Source organism: Oryx dammah, unplaced genomic scaffold (genome assembly GCF_014754425.2).
Source record: "Oryx dammah isolate SB20612 unplaced genomic scaffold, SCBI_Odam_1.1 HiC_scaffold_15, whole genome shotgun sequence".
Taxonomy (NCBI): domain Eukaryota; kingdom Metazoa; phylum Chordata; class Mammalia; order Artiodactyla; family Bovidae; genus Oryx; species Oryx dammah.
Genome location: NW_024070199.1, coordinates 28,385,512 through 28,399,510, shown reverse-complemented (window position 1 = coordinate 28,399,510; position 13,999 = coordinate 28,385,512). Strand labels below are relative to the sequence as shown.

At 47.7% G+C, this 13,999-nt stretch overlaps 1 protein-coding gene across 2 annotated transcripts in view; it reads right to left on the bottom strand.

The window, feature by feature from the left end:
• The window catches only part of DCPS (decapping enzyme, scavenger), a 41,542-nt gene that overhangs the window by 26,457 nt on the left and 1,086 nt on the right, over positions 1 to 13,999 (bottom strand). For both annotated transcript variants that reach the window (XR_005723645.1, XM_040255839.1), the window contains exon 2: positions 12,969 to 13,143. Coding sequence is in view for 1 of the 2 variants with exons in the window: in XM_040255839.1 (XP_040111773.1) it covers positions 12,969 to 13,143 (175 nt within the window). In the remaining variant the exon portion in view is untranslated. The remainder of the gene's footprint in view (positions 1 to 12,968; positions 13,144 to 13,999) is intronic.

Genomic DNA, 13,999 nt, shown 5'->3' with positions numbered 1-13,999 from the left:
CCTTATTCCAGCCTTTTGATGGATGAATGTAGATATTCCTGTAGAATAAATGTAGACATTTAATGAATGTAGATATATATGAACATATCTACATAAAGGTGTTTTTTTAAGCACAAGAGGGATGACCCTTTATGTTACCTGTGACCTCAGAACCCTCCCTTGTTAGTCCAGACAGATCATCTTCCTCCGTTGTAACAATCAGTATGTACATACCATACCTTATTAACCCCTTCATACACACAGGGCCATTTAGGTTGTTTTTGCTCTTACTTTTCATTTTTTCTATCACAAACAATGCTACAATGGACACCCTGGCCCACTCTTTCTGACATGTATGAATGACTGTCTAAGTCAGACCCCTGGAGGCAGAAATGCTAGGTCAGAGGGACCCAGGTTTCACAATCTTACGGATCTGGCCATGTCTAGCCAACACCCCGCCCACTGTGCACGAGCACTGAGGACACTCTGTGTGCAAGAGAGTTAGGGAGGAACGAGGTGTCTATCTCAGCTCACCAACACTAGCTCCATCTGGCTGTGGCCTCAATGGGGTAACGTCTCTGTGGCCTAAGCCCCACCCGGCACACGGACACATATGAGGAAGAACCCCATTTCCTATTTAATAGTGATTCTCGGAACGTTTCAAAAACCCACTGCAATGCAGTGATGAAATACAAATAGGAACAAACCCGTAAGAGGGAACATGAAGGGGCAAGCAGCAGAAAACAAGAGACTGCAATTCGTTTCCCAAGGTTAGGAAGTGGAAGGCAGGGTGTGAGTGGATGAGACCTCGGGGAAGGAAGCTATAGCCTGGACCACTATCAGGGCCACAGGCAGCGCATCGCCAGCCTCCCCACGCGAACCCGGAAGAGGATGTGGGCTCTGAACAAACAGGGACAGGGGGCAGGACAGGAAACAGAGCTGGAAACCAGGACCAACTAAGGGCCCCTCTAGGGACTTCCCTGGGGGCCCACGGGTTAAGACTCCATGTTCCCAATGCAAGGGCACCTGAGTTCCACCCCTGGTCAGGGAATTAGATCCCACAGACCACAAATAAGGATCCCATATGCCTCAATGAAGATCCCATGGGCCACAGCAGACACCTGGTCCAGCTAAGTAAATGAATATTTCTTTAAAAAGAAAAATAATAAAGACCCCCTCTAGAGAAGAGCTGTACCAACTAGCTTCATCCATTGCCTACTTTCATCATGGGGGCAGGCAGTTAATGCAGGGGAAAACAGGATTGTGCTCCAAAGATATTAACCCTCAGACTGGAGCACGGGTAATTCTTAAAGAATGTGGAACATTTTTAAAGAGATGGGAATACCAGACCACCTTACCTGCCTCCTGAGAAACCTGTATTCAGGTCAAGAAGCAACAGTTAGAACCAGACATGAACAACAGACTGGTTCCAAATTGGGAAAGGTATACGTCAAGGTGTATACTGTTACCCCGATTATTTAACTTATAGGCAGAGTACATCATGCTAAATGCCTGGCTGGATGAAGCACAAACTGGAATCAAGAATGCCAGGAGAAACATTAATAACCTCAGACATGCAGATGATGCCACCCGTATGGCAGAAATTAAAGAGAAACTAAAGAGCCTCTTGATGAAAATGAAAGAGGAGAGTGAAAAAGCTGGCTGAAAACTCAACATTCAAAAAACTAAGATCATGGCATCTGGTCCCAACACTTCATGGCAAACAGATGGGGAAACAATGGAAACAGTGACAGACTTTATTTTCTTGGGCTCCAAAATCACTGCAGATGGTGACTGCAGGCATGAAATTAAAAGATGCTTACTCTGTGGAATAAAAGCTATGACCAACCTAGACAGCATATTAAAAAGCAGAGATACTACTTTAGCGACAAAGGTCCATATAGTCAAAGCTATGGTTTTTCTAGTCATGAATGGATGTGAGAGTTGGACCATAAAGAAAGCTGAGAGACGAATAATTGATGCTTTTGAACTGTGGTGTTGGAGAAGACTCTTTGAGAGTCCCTTGAACTGCAAAGAGATCAAACCAGTCAATCCTAAAGGAAATCAGTCCTGAATATTCATTGGAAGGACTGATGCTAAAACTGAAGCTCCAATACTCTGGCTACCTGATGTGAAGAACTGACTCACTGGAAAAGACCCTGATGCTGGGAAAGACTGAAGGTAGGAGGAGACAGGGCTGACAGAGGATGCGATGGTTGGATGGCATCACCGACTCGTTGGACATGAGTTTGAGCAAGCTCCAGGAGTTGGTGATGGACAGGGAAGCCTGGCGTGTTGCAGTCCACGGGGTCGCAAAGAGTCAGACATGGCTGAGTGACTGAACTGACTGGAGCAGGGACAGACAAACTCTCTGTCCAAAGTGTGACAGTCAATTCAGGGGGCATTGCTGGTTACATACAGCCTCTTTGGCACATTCTTCTTAGTTTTCTATATTTTTTTTTTCTTAACTAACCCTTTAAAAATGTAAATACCACACTTATCTTACAGGCCTCACAAAAGGAAGCAGGCCAGATGTGGTCCATGAGCTATGGTGGACTAGAGAGTATATAGGCTGCAGAGTGGGCTGGTACCTCCACACTCAGGCAAGGCCAGCCAGCAAGCCCTGCTCTGTCCACACAGCTAGCCATCCAAGACAGACCTATGGTGGCAAGAGACCTAACTCAGTTTGCTAGACTATCAGCCTGGCTCTTTATGTTTAAACACAAATGAACTGGGACTTTCCTGGCAGCCCAGTGGATAGGAGTCTGCGCTTCTGCTGCTGAGGGCCCAGGTTCAATCCCTACTGGGGGAACTAAGATCCCACAAGCTGTACTGCATGGCCAAAAAAAAATTTTAAACTTAAAAAAAATATATATGTAACTGAACTAACATTCACCAGACACTAAGGGAAAGCCAGCCGTATGAAAAAGAATGACCAAAATAAACAACGAGAACCAGATCCCGATCCCAGAGGAAACGGGATCATTTAAGGGTCAGGAGATAATTTTTAAAACAATTCTAATTAGTGTGTCCGAGAATGTCAACCCAATTTGGCCTCTGCGAAGCAAGAGCAAGATGCTATGAAAATGAAATAATCAGAGGACCAGAGGAAGAAAAATTAAAAATGCGGCTCCCAAATAAAAACCTTTACTAGGAGGTCTGGAGGACAATGTTAAGACCATCCACGAAACTCCAGAAAGGAAAGACACAGATGGGAACAGGGGCAGGACAGAAGCAGCACATAGGACCAATCTAGGATGTCTAACCACTAACAGGATTTCAAGGAAGAGGAAATAAAGGAGACAGAGAGAAGGAAATTATCAAAGAAATAACAGGAAAAAATGTTCAGAGTAAAAGGCTGACATAACACTTTAAACTGAAAGGGTCCAAAAGTACCCAGCAGAGTGAATGGAAAAAAAAAAAAAAAGTCTCACCGAAACACAGCCTTAAAAACCCCGGTACACTAAAGACAGAGGACATCCTATACGCTTCCAAAGAAGGAAACTAACAAAGCAAAACAAAATAGAAAAATCCAACAGCACAATGAAGCTCACTACAGAGAAATGAGAATTAAACTGGTGTTGGACATCTTACTGGGCTTCCCTGGTGGCCCAGCGGTAAAGAATCCACCTGCCAATGCAGGAGACACAGGCTCAGTCCCTGGGTGGAAAAGATGCCCTGAAGGAGGGCGTGGCAACCCACTCCATTATTCTTGCCTGGAGAATCCCACGGAGAGGAGCCTGGCGGGCAACAATCCATGGGATATCTGATTAGCAATGATGGATGCTATAAGACAAGAGATTAATGCATCTGATGTTTGCAGGGGAAATAAATTCAAATTCTGTACTCAGTCGAATTATCAATTAAAAGTGAGGGCAAAACAAAAGACTCCAAGTTTTCCTCCCGCTTATTCTGAGGAAGTACTTAAGAATGCATTTTATAAAAAAGAACAAAATAATATAATTTGCAGCAACATGAATGGACCTAGAAATTACCGTATTGAGTGAAGTAAGTCACAGATGACATCAGTTATATGCGGAATCTTAAAAAAGGGTACAAATGAACTTACCTACAAAACAGAAATAGAGTCACAGATGTAGGGAAGAAACAAACCAGGGGGTGAGGGTAGGGAGGGATAAATTGGAAGACTGGGGCTGACGTATACACACTACTATATATAAAGAGATAACTACTGAGGACCTGCTGTAAAGCACAGGAAACTCTACTCCACACTCTGTAATGACCTACATGGGAAAAGAATCTGAAAAAGAGTGGAGATATGGATATGTATAACTGATTTCACTTTGCTGTATACCTCAAACTAACATAACATTGTAAATCAGCTATACTGCAAAAAAAAAAAAAAAAAAAAAATTTTTTAAGTAAACCAGGACTGCACTTCAGCTAAACCAGAGTAAAACAAAAATGAAAAAGACACAGAGCCCAGAAGACAGACAGTGGCTCTAACCCAGGAAAGCTGTGGAGGGAAGTCTGTTATGAGTCTGAGACATGCCTCAAGAACCAGCTCTCCAGACTGAAGCCAGGAAAAAGCGTTCCGGAAACAAAACTTCCAGAAAGAAAAAAGGAAATACCATTCAACAAATTACTAGATTAAATGACTAGGTACTTTCAAAAACAGAGTACAGATCCTCCTCACCTTACGACGGGGTTACATGCAGATAAACCCATCGTAAGTTGAAAATGCATTTGCAACACCTAACCTATGGAACATCAGGCTTACCCCACACATGCTCCGAACACTTATCTTAGCCTACAGCCAGGCACCACCATTTAACACAGAGTCTGTTTTATTATAAAGTGTCATGAACCTCACATAAATGAACACTATGAAAGTGAAAGTGTTAGTCACTCAGGCATGTCTGACTCTGCGACCCCATGGACTATAGCCCGCCAGGCTCCTCTATCCATGGGATTTTCCATGGAAGAATACTGGAGAGGGTAGCCATTTCCTTCTCCAGGGTATCTTCCCCATCCACGGATTGAACCCAGGTCTCCCACATTGTAGGCAGATTCTTTACTGTCTGAGCCACCAGGGAAGCCGAACTGAATACTATACTGAAAGTTAAAAACCGGATGGTTGTAAGTGGTTTGCCTCCATGTCTTGGGACTGCCTGGAAAATACAAGTACGGCTGACAGAGAAGCTGATGGACAGCAAAGGATGAAGCACCGGGAAGGGAAGGAAAGGCATTTCCATACTTCCCCTGACAGAGTGACAGAATTTAGAGTATGTGGAAGTGAAAGTCGCTCAGTTGTGTCTGACTCTTTGTGACCCATGGACTATATACAGTCCATGGAATTCTCCAGGCCAGAAAACTGCAGTGGGTAGCCTTTCCCTTCTCCAGGGGATCTTCCCAACCCAGGGATAAAACCCAGGTCTCCCACATTGGAGGCGAACTCTTTACCAGCTGAGCCACCAGGGAAGCCCAAGAATACTGGAGTGGGCAGCCAATCTGTTCTCCAGGGGAACTTCCCAACCCAGGAATCGAACTGGGGTCTCCTGCATTACAGGAGGATTCTTTACCAGCTGAGCTACCAGGGAAGCCCAGAGTATGTGGAATAAGGACTAAAGATTTCAATACATTTAGGATTCCAAAGGCAATTAAAAAACAATGACAGCTTGAAAATAATAATGTAAATATCAAAAACTGGGAGAAGGAGGGAGAGGGGGTGAGGAAAATATAAAGGAGGCTTCCATCTTCCACTGTGGGAAACCAACAATGTCAAAATCTGATAAATCAAGGAAAAGCTGCATAAGCATATTATTCAATTATGTGTCTGGAAGGAACCACTAAATCCCAGAAATTGTCTTAATGGTAGTCACTTCTGGAAGGCAGAACCGGGGTGGGAGAGAGTGGTATTAGAGCCTGTCCGTCCAGATAAGCGTCAGCACCATTTGACCATGTGACTGCGTGACTTGGTTAAATGGCCCAGCCTACTCCTGACGTTCTTATTCTGATGATCTGTGCTACTGTAACAACCGTCTGTGCCAAGCCACTTCAGTCATGTCTGATTCTTTGTGACCCCATGGACTACAGCCCTCCAGGCTCCTCTGTCCATGGGGTTCTTCAGGCAAGAATACTGGAGTGGGCTGCCATTTTCTTCTCCAGGGGATCTTCCCAGGGATCAAACCTACATCTGTTATGTCTCCTGCACTGGCAGGCAGGTTCTTTATCACTAGTGCCACCTGGGAACAACAAGCTCCTGTGACATAGAAGCCCCCTGATGTGGACTTTCATTCAGAGAAACTGAGTCTCAGAGCAATTCCATGACCTGGCCTGGCGGCGCCCCCGGGCCCTGAGTCTGGGCTATTTCTTGTGTTGATGAGGCCTGTCTGGCCAGGCTTCCTCTGCTGGTCACTGTTCAGATAGTGCTTGTCCTTTGGCTCAGCTAGGCTGGGAGGGCCGCCAAGGACACCCGAAGGGATGGGTGACAGGCCAGTGCCAGTCTGTGCTGGAGAGGAGCCACGGAGCCTGGGGCCAGCTCTGTCCTCCTGGCGGGAGGACCACACGTGATCCCGCTCTGCCCGCTCGCATCGGCCCCGAGCGGGCACCTCACACCACGGGGCTCCCTCGTCCGTAGGAGAAGAAGGGGAGCAGAACCGAAAGTCTACTGGTGCCCCAAACCTGGAGGGAGGAAGGGGCCTTAGTCGAACACTTTCACTTTCAGCAAGAGAGACTCAAAACCAAACTGGAGAACGAGGGGAGAGGCCTGTAATGTAGCAAGGGATATTCTCAGTTCTTCTAAGGACCTGCCAGCTTTTCATTTTTAATTGGGAAATATACAGCACATATTAACACATGTGTATATACATATATACATACATTTTATGTTCACATATATGTATACCTACACACACACACATATATGTTGTTCAGTCACTGGTTCAGTCACACTAAGTGGTGTCCAACTCTGCGACGCCATGGACTACAGCACGCCAGGCTTCCCTGTTCTTCACTATCTCCTGGAGTTTGCTCAAACTCATGTCCATTGAGTCTACCTAACCATCTCTTCCTCTGTCGTCCCCTTCTCCTCCTGCCCTCAATCTTCCCCAGCATTAGGATTTTCCAATGAGAGAACTCTTTGCATCAGGTGGCCAAAGAACTAAAGTTTCAGCTTCATCATCAGTCCTTCCAAAGAATATTCAGGGTTGCTTTCCTTTAGGATTGACTGGTTTGATCTCTTTGCTGTCCAAGGGACTCTCAAGAGTCTCCTCCAGCACCACAATTCCAGAGTATCAATTCTCCGGCGCTCAACCTTCTTTATGGTCCAACTCTCACATGTATGGATGTTGAGAGTTATTCAGTCCCTAAGTACACAAATATTTTATATATATATGTCCGTAAATACAAAATATATTCCATTTAAAGACCTAAAGGAGCATCCGCTTATGGAGCACACAGCCCTAGAAACAAATAATACCTGAACTCTGCGTCACCCCCAACAGGGATAATCATTTTGCTGAATTAGGGGCTGATCATTTCCTTTTTATCCTCCTAGTTTCTTGAGGCCTGTGTGCATTCCTAAGCAACGTATTGTTCAGCTCTGTTTGTTTTTCAACCTTATCTAATCGGAATCTTGCAACTCATACTTTCTGTCTTGCCCTCTGGGTGGCAGGGGGAGAGTGGTGGTGGGGTGGAGGTAGGGTGGGGTTGAGGTGGGGTTGGGGGGGGGGGTCATCCTTCAGGAAGAGTGTATGTAGCCGCAGCTCCTCAGTGTTCACTGGATGGAGAAGTAGTCCATGCAGGATTTACTTACAGACTCTATTGTCAGTTGCCATCTGCACTGTTTCTAGTTTTCTTCTGTGCTGCCAGGAAAACTCTTCCAGCAGTGGTTGGCCTTGTAGCGTGCTCCTTCTCCAGAGCCTGGGTTTTGCCTCTGCATAGGGCACAGGAGGAACACCAGGCCAGTAGCCGAGAGTTCCTGGGGCTTCCCAGGTAGAGCCATCCGTAAAGGATCCGCCTACCAATACAGGAGACGCAAGAGGCGCAGGTTCCATCCCTGGGTCGGGAAGGTCCCCTGGAGGAGGAAATGGCAACCCACTCCAGTACTCTTGCCTGGGAAATCCCAGGGACAGAGGAATCTGGCGGACTACAGTCCACGGGGTCGCAAAGAGTTGGACACAACCGAGCACCCGGGCTAGAGTTCTGGGAGTTCGCTAACGCCACGAGACGATGCGATTCCTGGGATCCCTCTCTCCGTGGCCCAGCCTCATTCACTCACAGAAGCCTTTTGCTCTGAACCTGAGATCCCCCGCCCCTGCTCTAACAGCAGAAAAACAATGGCCTTCTTTGAGGCAGTCTGGATTTCTGAGTCACACCCCTCTCCCTACTGTCTGCCCCTTCTTCCCCAGGTAAGGAAACACAGCTCTCAATGAAAGGGCTCCATTGACTGGCCATGGGTGCCAGAGCGTGAGAGCGAGAGCAGGAGGGGACCCCGCCTCTACCTGCCTGGACCCAGCCACCTGGCCCGCTCGGCCCTCACACTGGCCATGTGGCCATGGTGGAACAAAGGAAACACACCCATGGCCAGAGCCAGGCACTCCTCCATATGTTACATATATTGTTCCACTTAAGGCTCATGTAATTTTAGAGGTGAGAAAATAATAAAAGATGACAAACATTTATGAATATACACCATATGCCACTCTGCTAAGGGCTTTATATACCTTATCCCAGTGAGTCATAAACCACAATAGTGGTGATTAAATTAACTTAGAAGGTTAAGACCAGTATTTAAAAAAAAGGAAACACACAAGACTGGAATGAAGATGAGTATACTAGAGCCTGTCGGACAATGTAAACGTATTGTTTTGTGAACTTTTTCTTTCCCTTCGATTCATGTATATTTATTTCCCTGGGCTGCGTCAAAATGTAAAATATATCCTCTCACTGTGGGTAGAGGTTAAAAAACTTTACAATGCCCTTTCCTGTCTTATCCTGACGTAGGTTCAGGCACTAACCTAATTTAACAAGAAAATAACTGCAGCAACTTCCCCAGCCTCACGTGGGTTCACACACCTTGGTCAGCACCCACCCACCAGGCTCCTGAAACAGCGGCCTCCTCTCCCTTCCTCTTTCCTCCCCCAGACCACGTGCTGCGGCCTCAGCCCAGAACATTCTCCCCGCCCCCTCACCAGCTCTCTGCACAGCTGGTTCCTTTCCATCACTCTGGCCCCAGCGCGGGGGTCATGTCCGCAAAGTTCCTGGCCTATGGCCCGAGCAGCCCCTTTCCTGTTCTTGGGTCGTGTGGACGTGCATCTCCTTGCTGCTGTCTGCCTTCCCCGCGTGAGCCCGAAGGAGACACTATCCGAGGTCCTCGCGGGCACACCTGGCACCAAGCACACAGCTGTCGCTGAGTCGTGTCCGACTCTTTGTGACCACGTGGCCTGCAGCATACCAGGCTTCCCTGACCTTCACTACCTCCTGGGGTTTGTTCACATTCATGTCTGTTGAGTTGGTGATGCCATCCGACCATCTCATCCTCACTCCCTTCTCCTTTTGCCTTCAATCTTTCCCAGCACCGGGGTCTTTTCTAATAAGTCAGCTCTTCATGTCACATAGCCAACAACTTCCCAATTTGTTGGATGAATACAGACACTCTCAGGTCCTTGCAGAGGTAAAGAGCAAAGCCAGGATCCCAGCCTGGGTGTGCCTGAGCCCTTGACCCCTGCACTACAGGAAAACTCAGACACAGCACGTACTGGCCCTGGCCCCATCTCGGGGAAGTCTGGGCACTTAGCTGGGTGGGACTCCAACCCCCAGTGCCCTCCTAGGGCAACAGGGTCAGGGGGGGCGCTATGGTGGTCAGCTGAGAACCTGGAAGAGATAAGTGAGGAAACAGCAAATCCTCAGGCCCGAAGAAACTGGCCAAAGAATGGAGAAATACCAGAAAAGATCATGAGGGCGGCCAGCTCAGAAATAAGCTGGTGACTAGGATTCAAGAGGCAGGGCCAAGAAGCCTGAAGACCAAAGCCAGAGGCGCAGGCCACAGGAACACTGAGGCCTTGCTGCCCCCTGGTGGCTGTGGAATGCTTGGCCCCCAGAGGGGAAAAAAAGGGCGGGCTGGCCTGTGGGATCCACTCTTCAGAGGTCATTTACTGAGCGTTTGATGTAGGCCTGGTTGCTGGGGACTGGAAATGAGGCTGACATGGCTCCAACTGACAAGGACCGCTGTTCCTACATCCAGGCAGTGACCCCACCCTGAAGGCTTATTTCCCCCTTTTCAAGTAACTTGTGAGGAGCCACCTCCCTCAAATGGGCCTCAGAGGGCAGAGATGGTACGTCATCATCTCTGGAGCCCCAGGACCAGGACAGGGCCCGCCACGTCAGAAGAGTCATAGCGGCTACTATTTTACAAGTGCTAACTATGGCAGAAAGTGAAGAGGAACTAAAAAGCCTCTTGATGAAAGTGAAAGAGGAGAGCAAAAAAGTTGGCTTAAAGCTCAACATTCAGAAAACGAAGATCATAGCATCTGGTCCCATCATTTCATGGGAAATAGGTGGGGAAACAGTGGAAACAGTGTCAGACTTTATTTCTGGAGGCTCCAAAATCACTGCAGATGGTGACTGCGGCCATGAAATTAAAAGACACTTACTCCTTGGAAGGAAAGTTATGACCAACCTAGATAGCATATTAAAAAGCAGAGACATTACTTTGCCAACAAAGGTCTAGTCAAGGCTATGGTTTTTCCTGTGGTCATGTATGGATGTGAGAGTTGGACTGTGAAGAAAGCTGAGCACTGAAGAATTGTTGCTTTTGAACTGTGGTGCTGGAGAAGACTCTTTCGAGTCCCTTGGCAAGGAGATCCAACCAGTGTATCCTAAAGGGGACCAGTCCTGGGTGTTCATTGGAAGGACTGATGCTGAGGCTGAAACTCCAATACTTTGGCCACCTCATGTGAAGAGCTGACTCACTGGAAAAGATCCTCATGCTGGGAGGGACTGGAGGCAGGAGGAGAAGGGGACGACAGAGGATGAGATGGCTGGACAGCATCACGGACTCGATGTACCTGAGTCTGGATGAACTCCAGGAGTTGGCGATGGACAGGGAGGACTGGAGAAGGAAATGGCAACCCACTCCAGTGTTCTTGCCTGGAGAATACCAGGCACGGTGGAGTCTGGTGGGCTGCCATCTCTGGGGTCGCACAGGGTCGGACACAACTGAAGCAACTTAGCAGCAGCAGCAGCAGGGAGGCCTGGCATGCTACGATTCATGAGGTCGCAAAGAACCAGACACAACTGAGCGACTGAACTGAACTGATGAAAGGTTTGCTTGTCTCACATCAAGTGTTCACATACATTTCTGAAGGACAACAACAGCACCCTTTCTTGGGGGTACAGAAAAGACTACGCCTATCCAAAAGACTGTGGCAGGATATCTGTAAAGCCAAGCTGTTCCTAAATGCTGGAGGGCAAAAAAAGACAGAGGATATTATAAGACTGCCCTGTGCTGCAAAGCAGATCCCAGGATTTCCTGGCTGGAAGGAACCTTCAAGGCCAACCAGCCTCCCTCATGCTTTCCACAAAGCTGCCTCCTGAATCTAATCATCGAAAGGAAAAGACTCCACAGCATGTCTAGCTTTGGGCATGGAATATTCTTCCTCTTCTTGTTCAGTCACTAAGTCATGCCGGACTCTTTGTGACTCCATGGACTGCAGCAGCAGGATGTCAGGCTCCTCTATCCTCCACCATCTCTCAGAATTTGCTCAAATTTATGTCCATTGAGCTGGTGATGCTATCTCACCATCACATCCTCTGTTGCCCCCTTCTCCTTTTACCTTCAATCTTTCCCAGCGTCAGGGTCTTTTAGAATGAATCAGTTCTTCTTAATAAATTAAAAAGTATTAATACTTGTGATCAAAACCAAATCTCTGGGACTTCCCTAATGATCCAGTGGTTAAGCATCCATGTTTATAATTCAGGAGGCGCTGGTTCAATCCCTGGTTGGGGAACTAAGATCTCCCACATGCCAACCAGGGCAGCCAAAAAAGAAATCATTAAAAGAAAAAAAACCCAAATCTCTGCTTTTTTTCCCCCTCAGTTCAAGTGTAATAAAACTACAAAAGATCAAAAGTGATATCCTACCTCAGTACACATCAATTGGCCTGCCCATAACACAGCTCAGGCCATTTCCTCCAGAAGAAGAAAGGCTGGCGTCCCCAACCTCTGCAGGAAAGGCCTGCCTGGTCCCACATCACATCTGGACTGAGTACAAGGTCTTGTGTTTCAGGCAACCATAAATGACCAAAAATCTCTGCTCCTTAACCCACAAAATCCTCCCCTTCTCAAGTCCCTCCTCAATTACCCTCCCTGTCTCCCCTCCTAGACAGTGAGTTCCTTCCGGAAACTAACTGATCTTACAGCACCTGGCACACTGCTCATTCCATAGCCACGTGGGGAAAGCAACTCCTTGGTCAATCAAAGATCTCAGTTTTTCTGCTACCTATTTGCTGTGTGATCTTGGACAGCTTTCTTAACCTTCCCAAATCTCAGTTTCGTCCTCTGTAAAGTCCTACCAAAATAGGGCTGTTCTGAAGATTAAATACAATGACAGATGTAGAGTACTTAAAACTGGTGGCCAGTACAACAGAAAAGGTTTAAGAAGGACAGATAATCACCATTATTCCTATGAGTCACACTCCCACCCCAAGCACATCATGCTGGAGCTGGGTTTCTCAGCCTTGACAACATTGCCATTTCTTTGTTGTGGGGGCCCATGCGGTGCTTTGTAGGTTATTTAGCAGCGTCTCTGGCCTCCATCCTCTAGGAACCAGAAATACCCTACCTCCCCAGTTCTGACAACCAAAAATGTCTTCACAGAACGCCAAGCGTCCCCTCATCCTTCCACAGGGGGCCACTGTAACTGAAACACGTAAGTCTACAGTGGAGTGGTCAGGAGTGGTCATTGTTCCCCTATTTCCCGACCAGCACACTCTGCCCACAGCCAGCCACCTCCACTCCTGTCTTACCACTGAGTTGCCTTGGAGGGAACAGGTGATAGGTGCTGTAGATATCATTGGAGAACTGGAGCTGGAGCTCAGGACTGCCCTTCAGGAGCTGGGCCACCTGGTCCACCTGGAATGGCGTCTTCTCTAGGATCACGACAGCATCCTCCCCATCCCCGTCCCCAGTTGCCTCATTCACCTGTGGGGGAGACACCATCAGTGGGCCCAGAGGCAGAACCACAGGGGAGGCCCGGAGAGCAAACGAAAACATTCCCAGGGCCTCTGCAATCCCAACACTCGGGGTTTCCTTCCCTGCAGTCTTCCCTCTGGGGAAGTCTAGCCAAAGGTACTCATGTTTCCTCTCCCATAGAAGACGTCTTCTCATCAGCCCAAATCCTTGTGGCGTCCTTCTTCTGAAATATGCAAAGCTTCTCCGCTATCTTCTCTTTTAGGCTCACAAGGCCTCTGTCAAATTCTCCCCATTTTACAGATGAAGAATCTGAGGTCTAGAGAAGATTAAGTGACTTGCCCAAAGTGACACAAACAGTCAATGTTGAAACAGAAAGTAGACTCTCTTGGGTATCCCAACTAGCTTCAAGCTCAAAGGTTCCCTTGGTTAAAATCTTCAGCAGGCGCCACAGACTGAAGACAGGTGGGCTCAGAGAACCAGACAGAACCTTGATAAAACACAAGAGATGCAGGGATTTCCCTGGTGGTCGAGTAGTTAAGACTCCGGACCTCCAATGCCGGAGGCATGGGTTCCATCCCTAGTCAGGGAACTAGGCTCCCGCATGGCCAATGAGACACAGAGATGGATGGGCTCAGATGCCTCAGGTTCCCCCGAGCTCAAAAGTGAAAGCCCTTGCCAGGAGTTCTGGAGAACCCTCTGACGGCCTCCTCACCAGTTCTTGGGGTGGTCTTTGGTCTCTCCTGGGTCCCTGCTAGAAAGCTGAGCACATAGTATTTGAGCCAGCGGTGTCTGCCTACTGAGGATACTGTGCATTCCTGGAGGTCAAAGATGGTAATTCTCATCAGTGCTGGCCTGTCAGCTCATG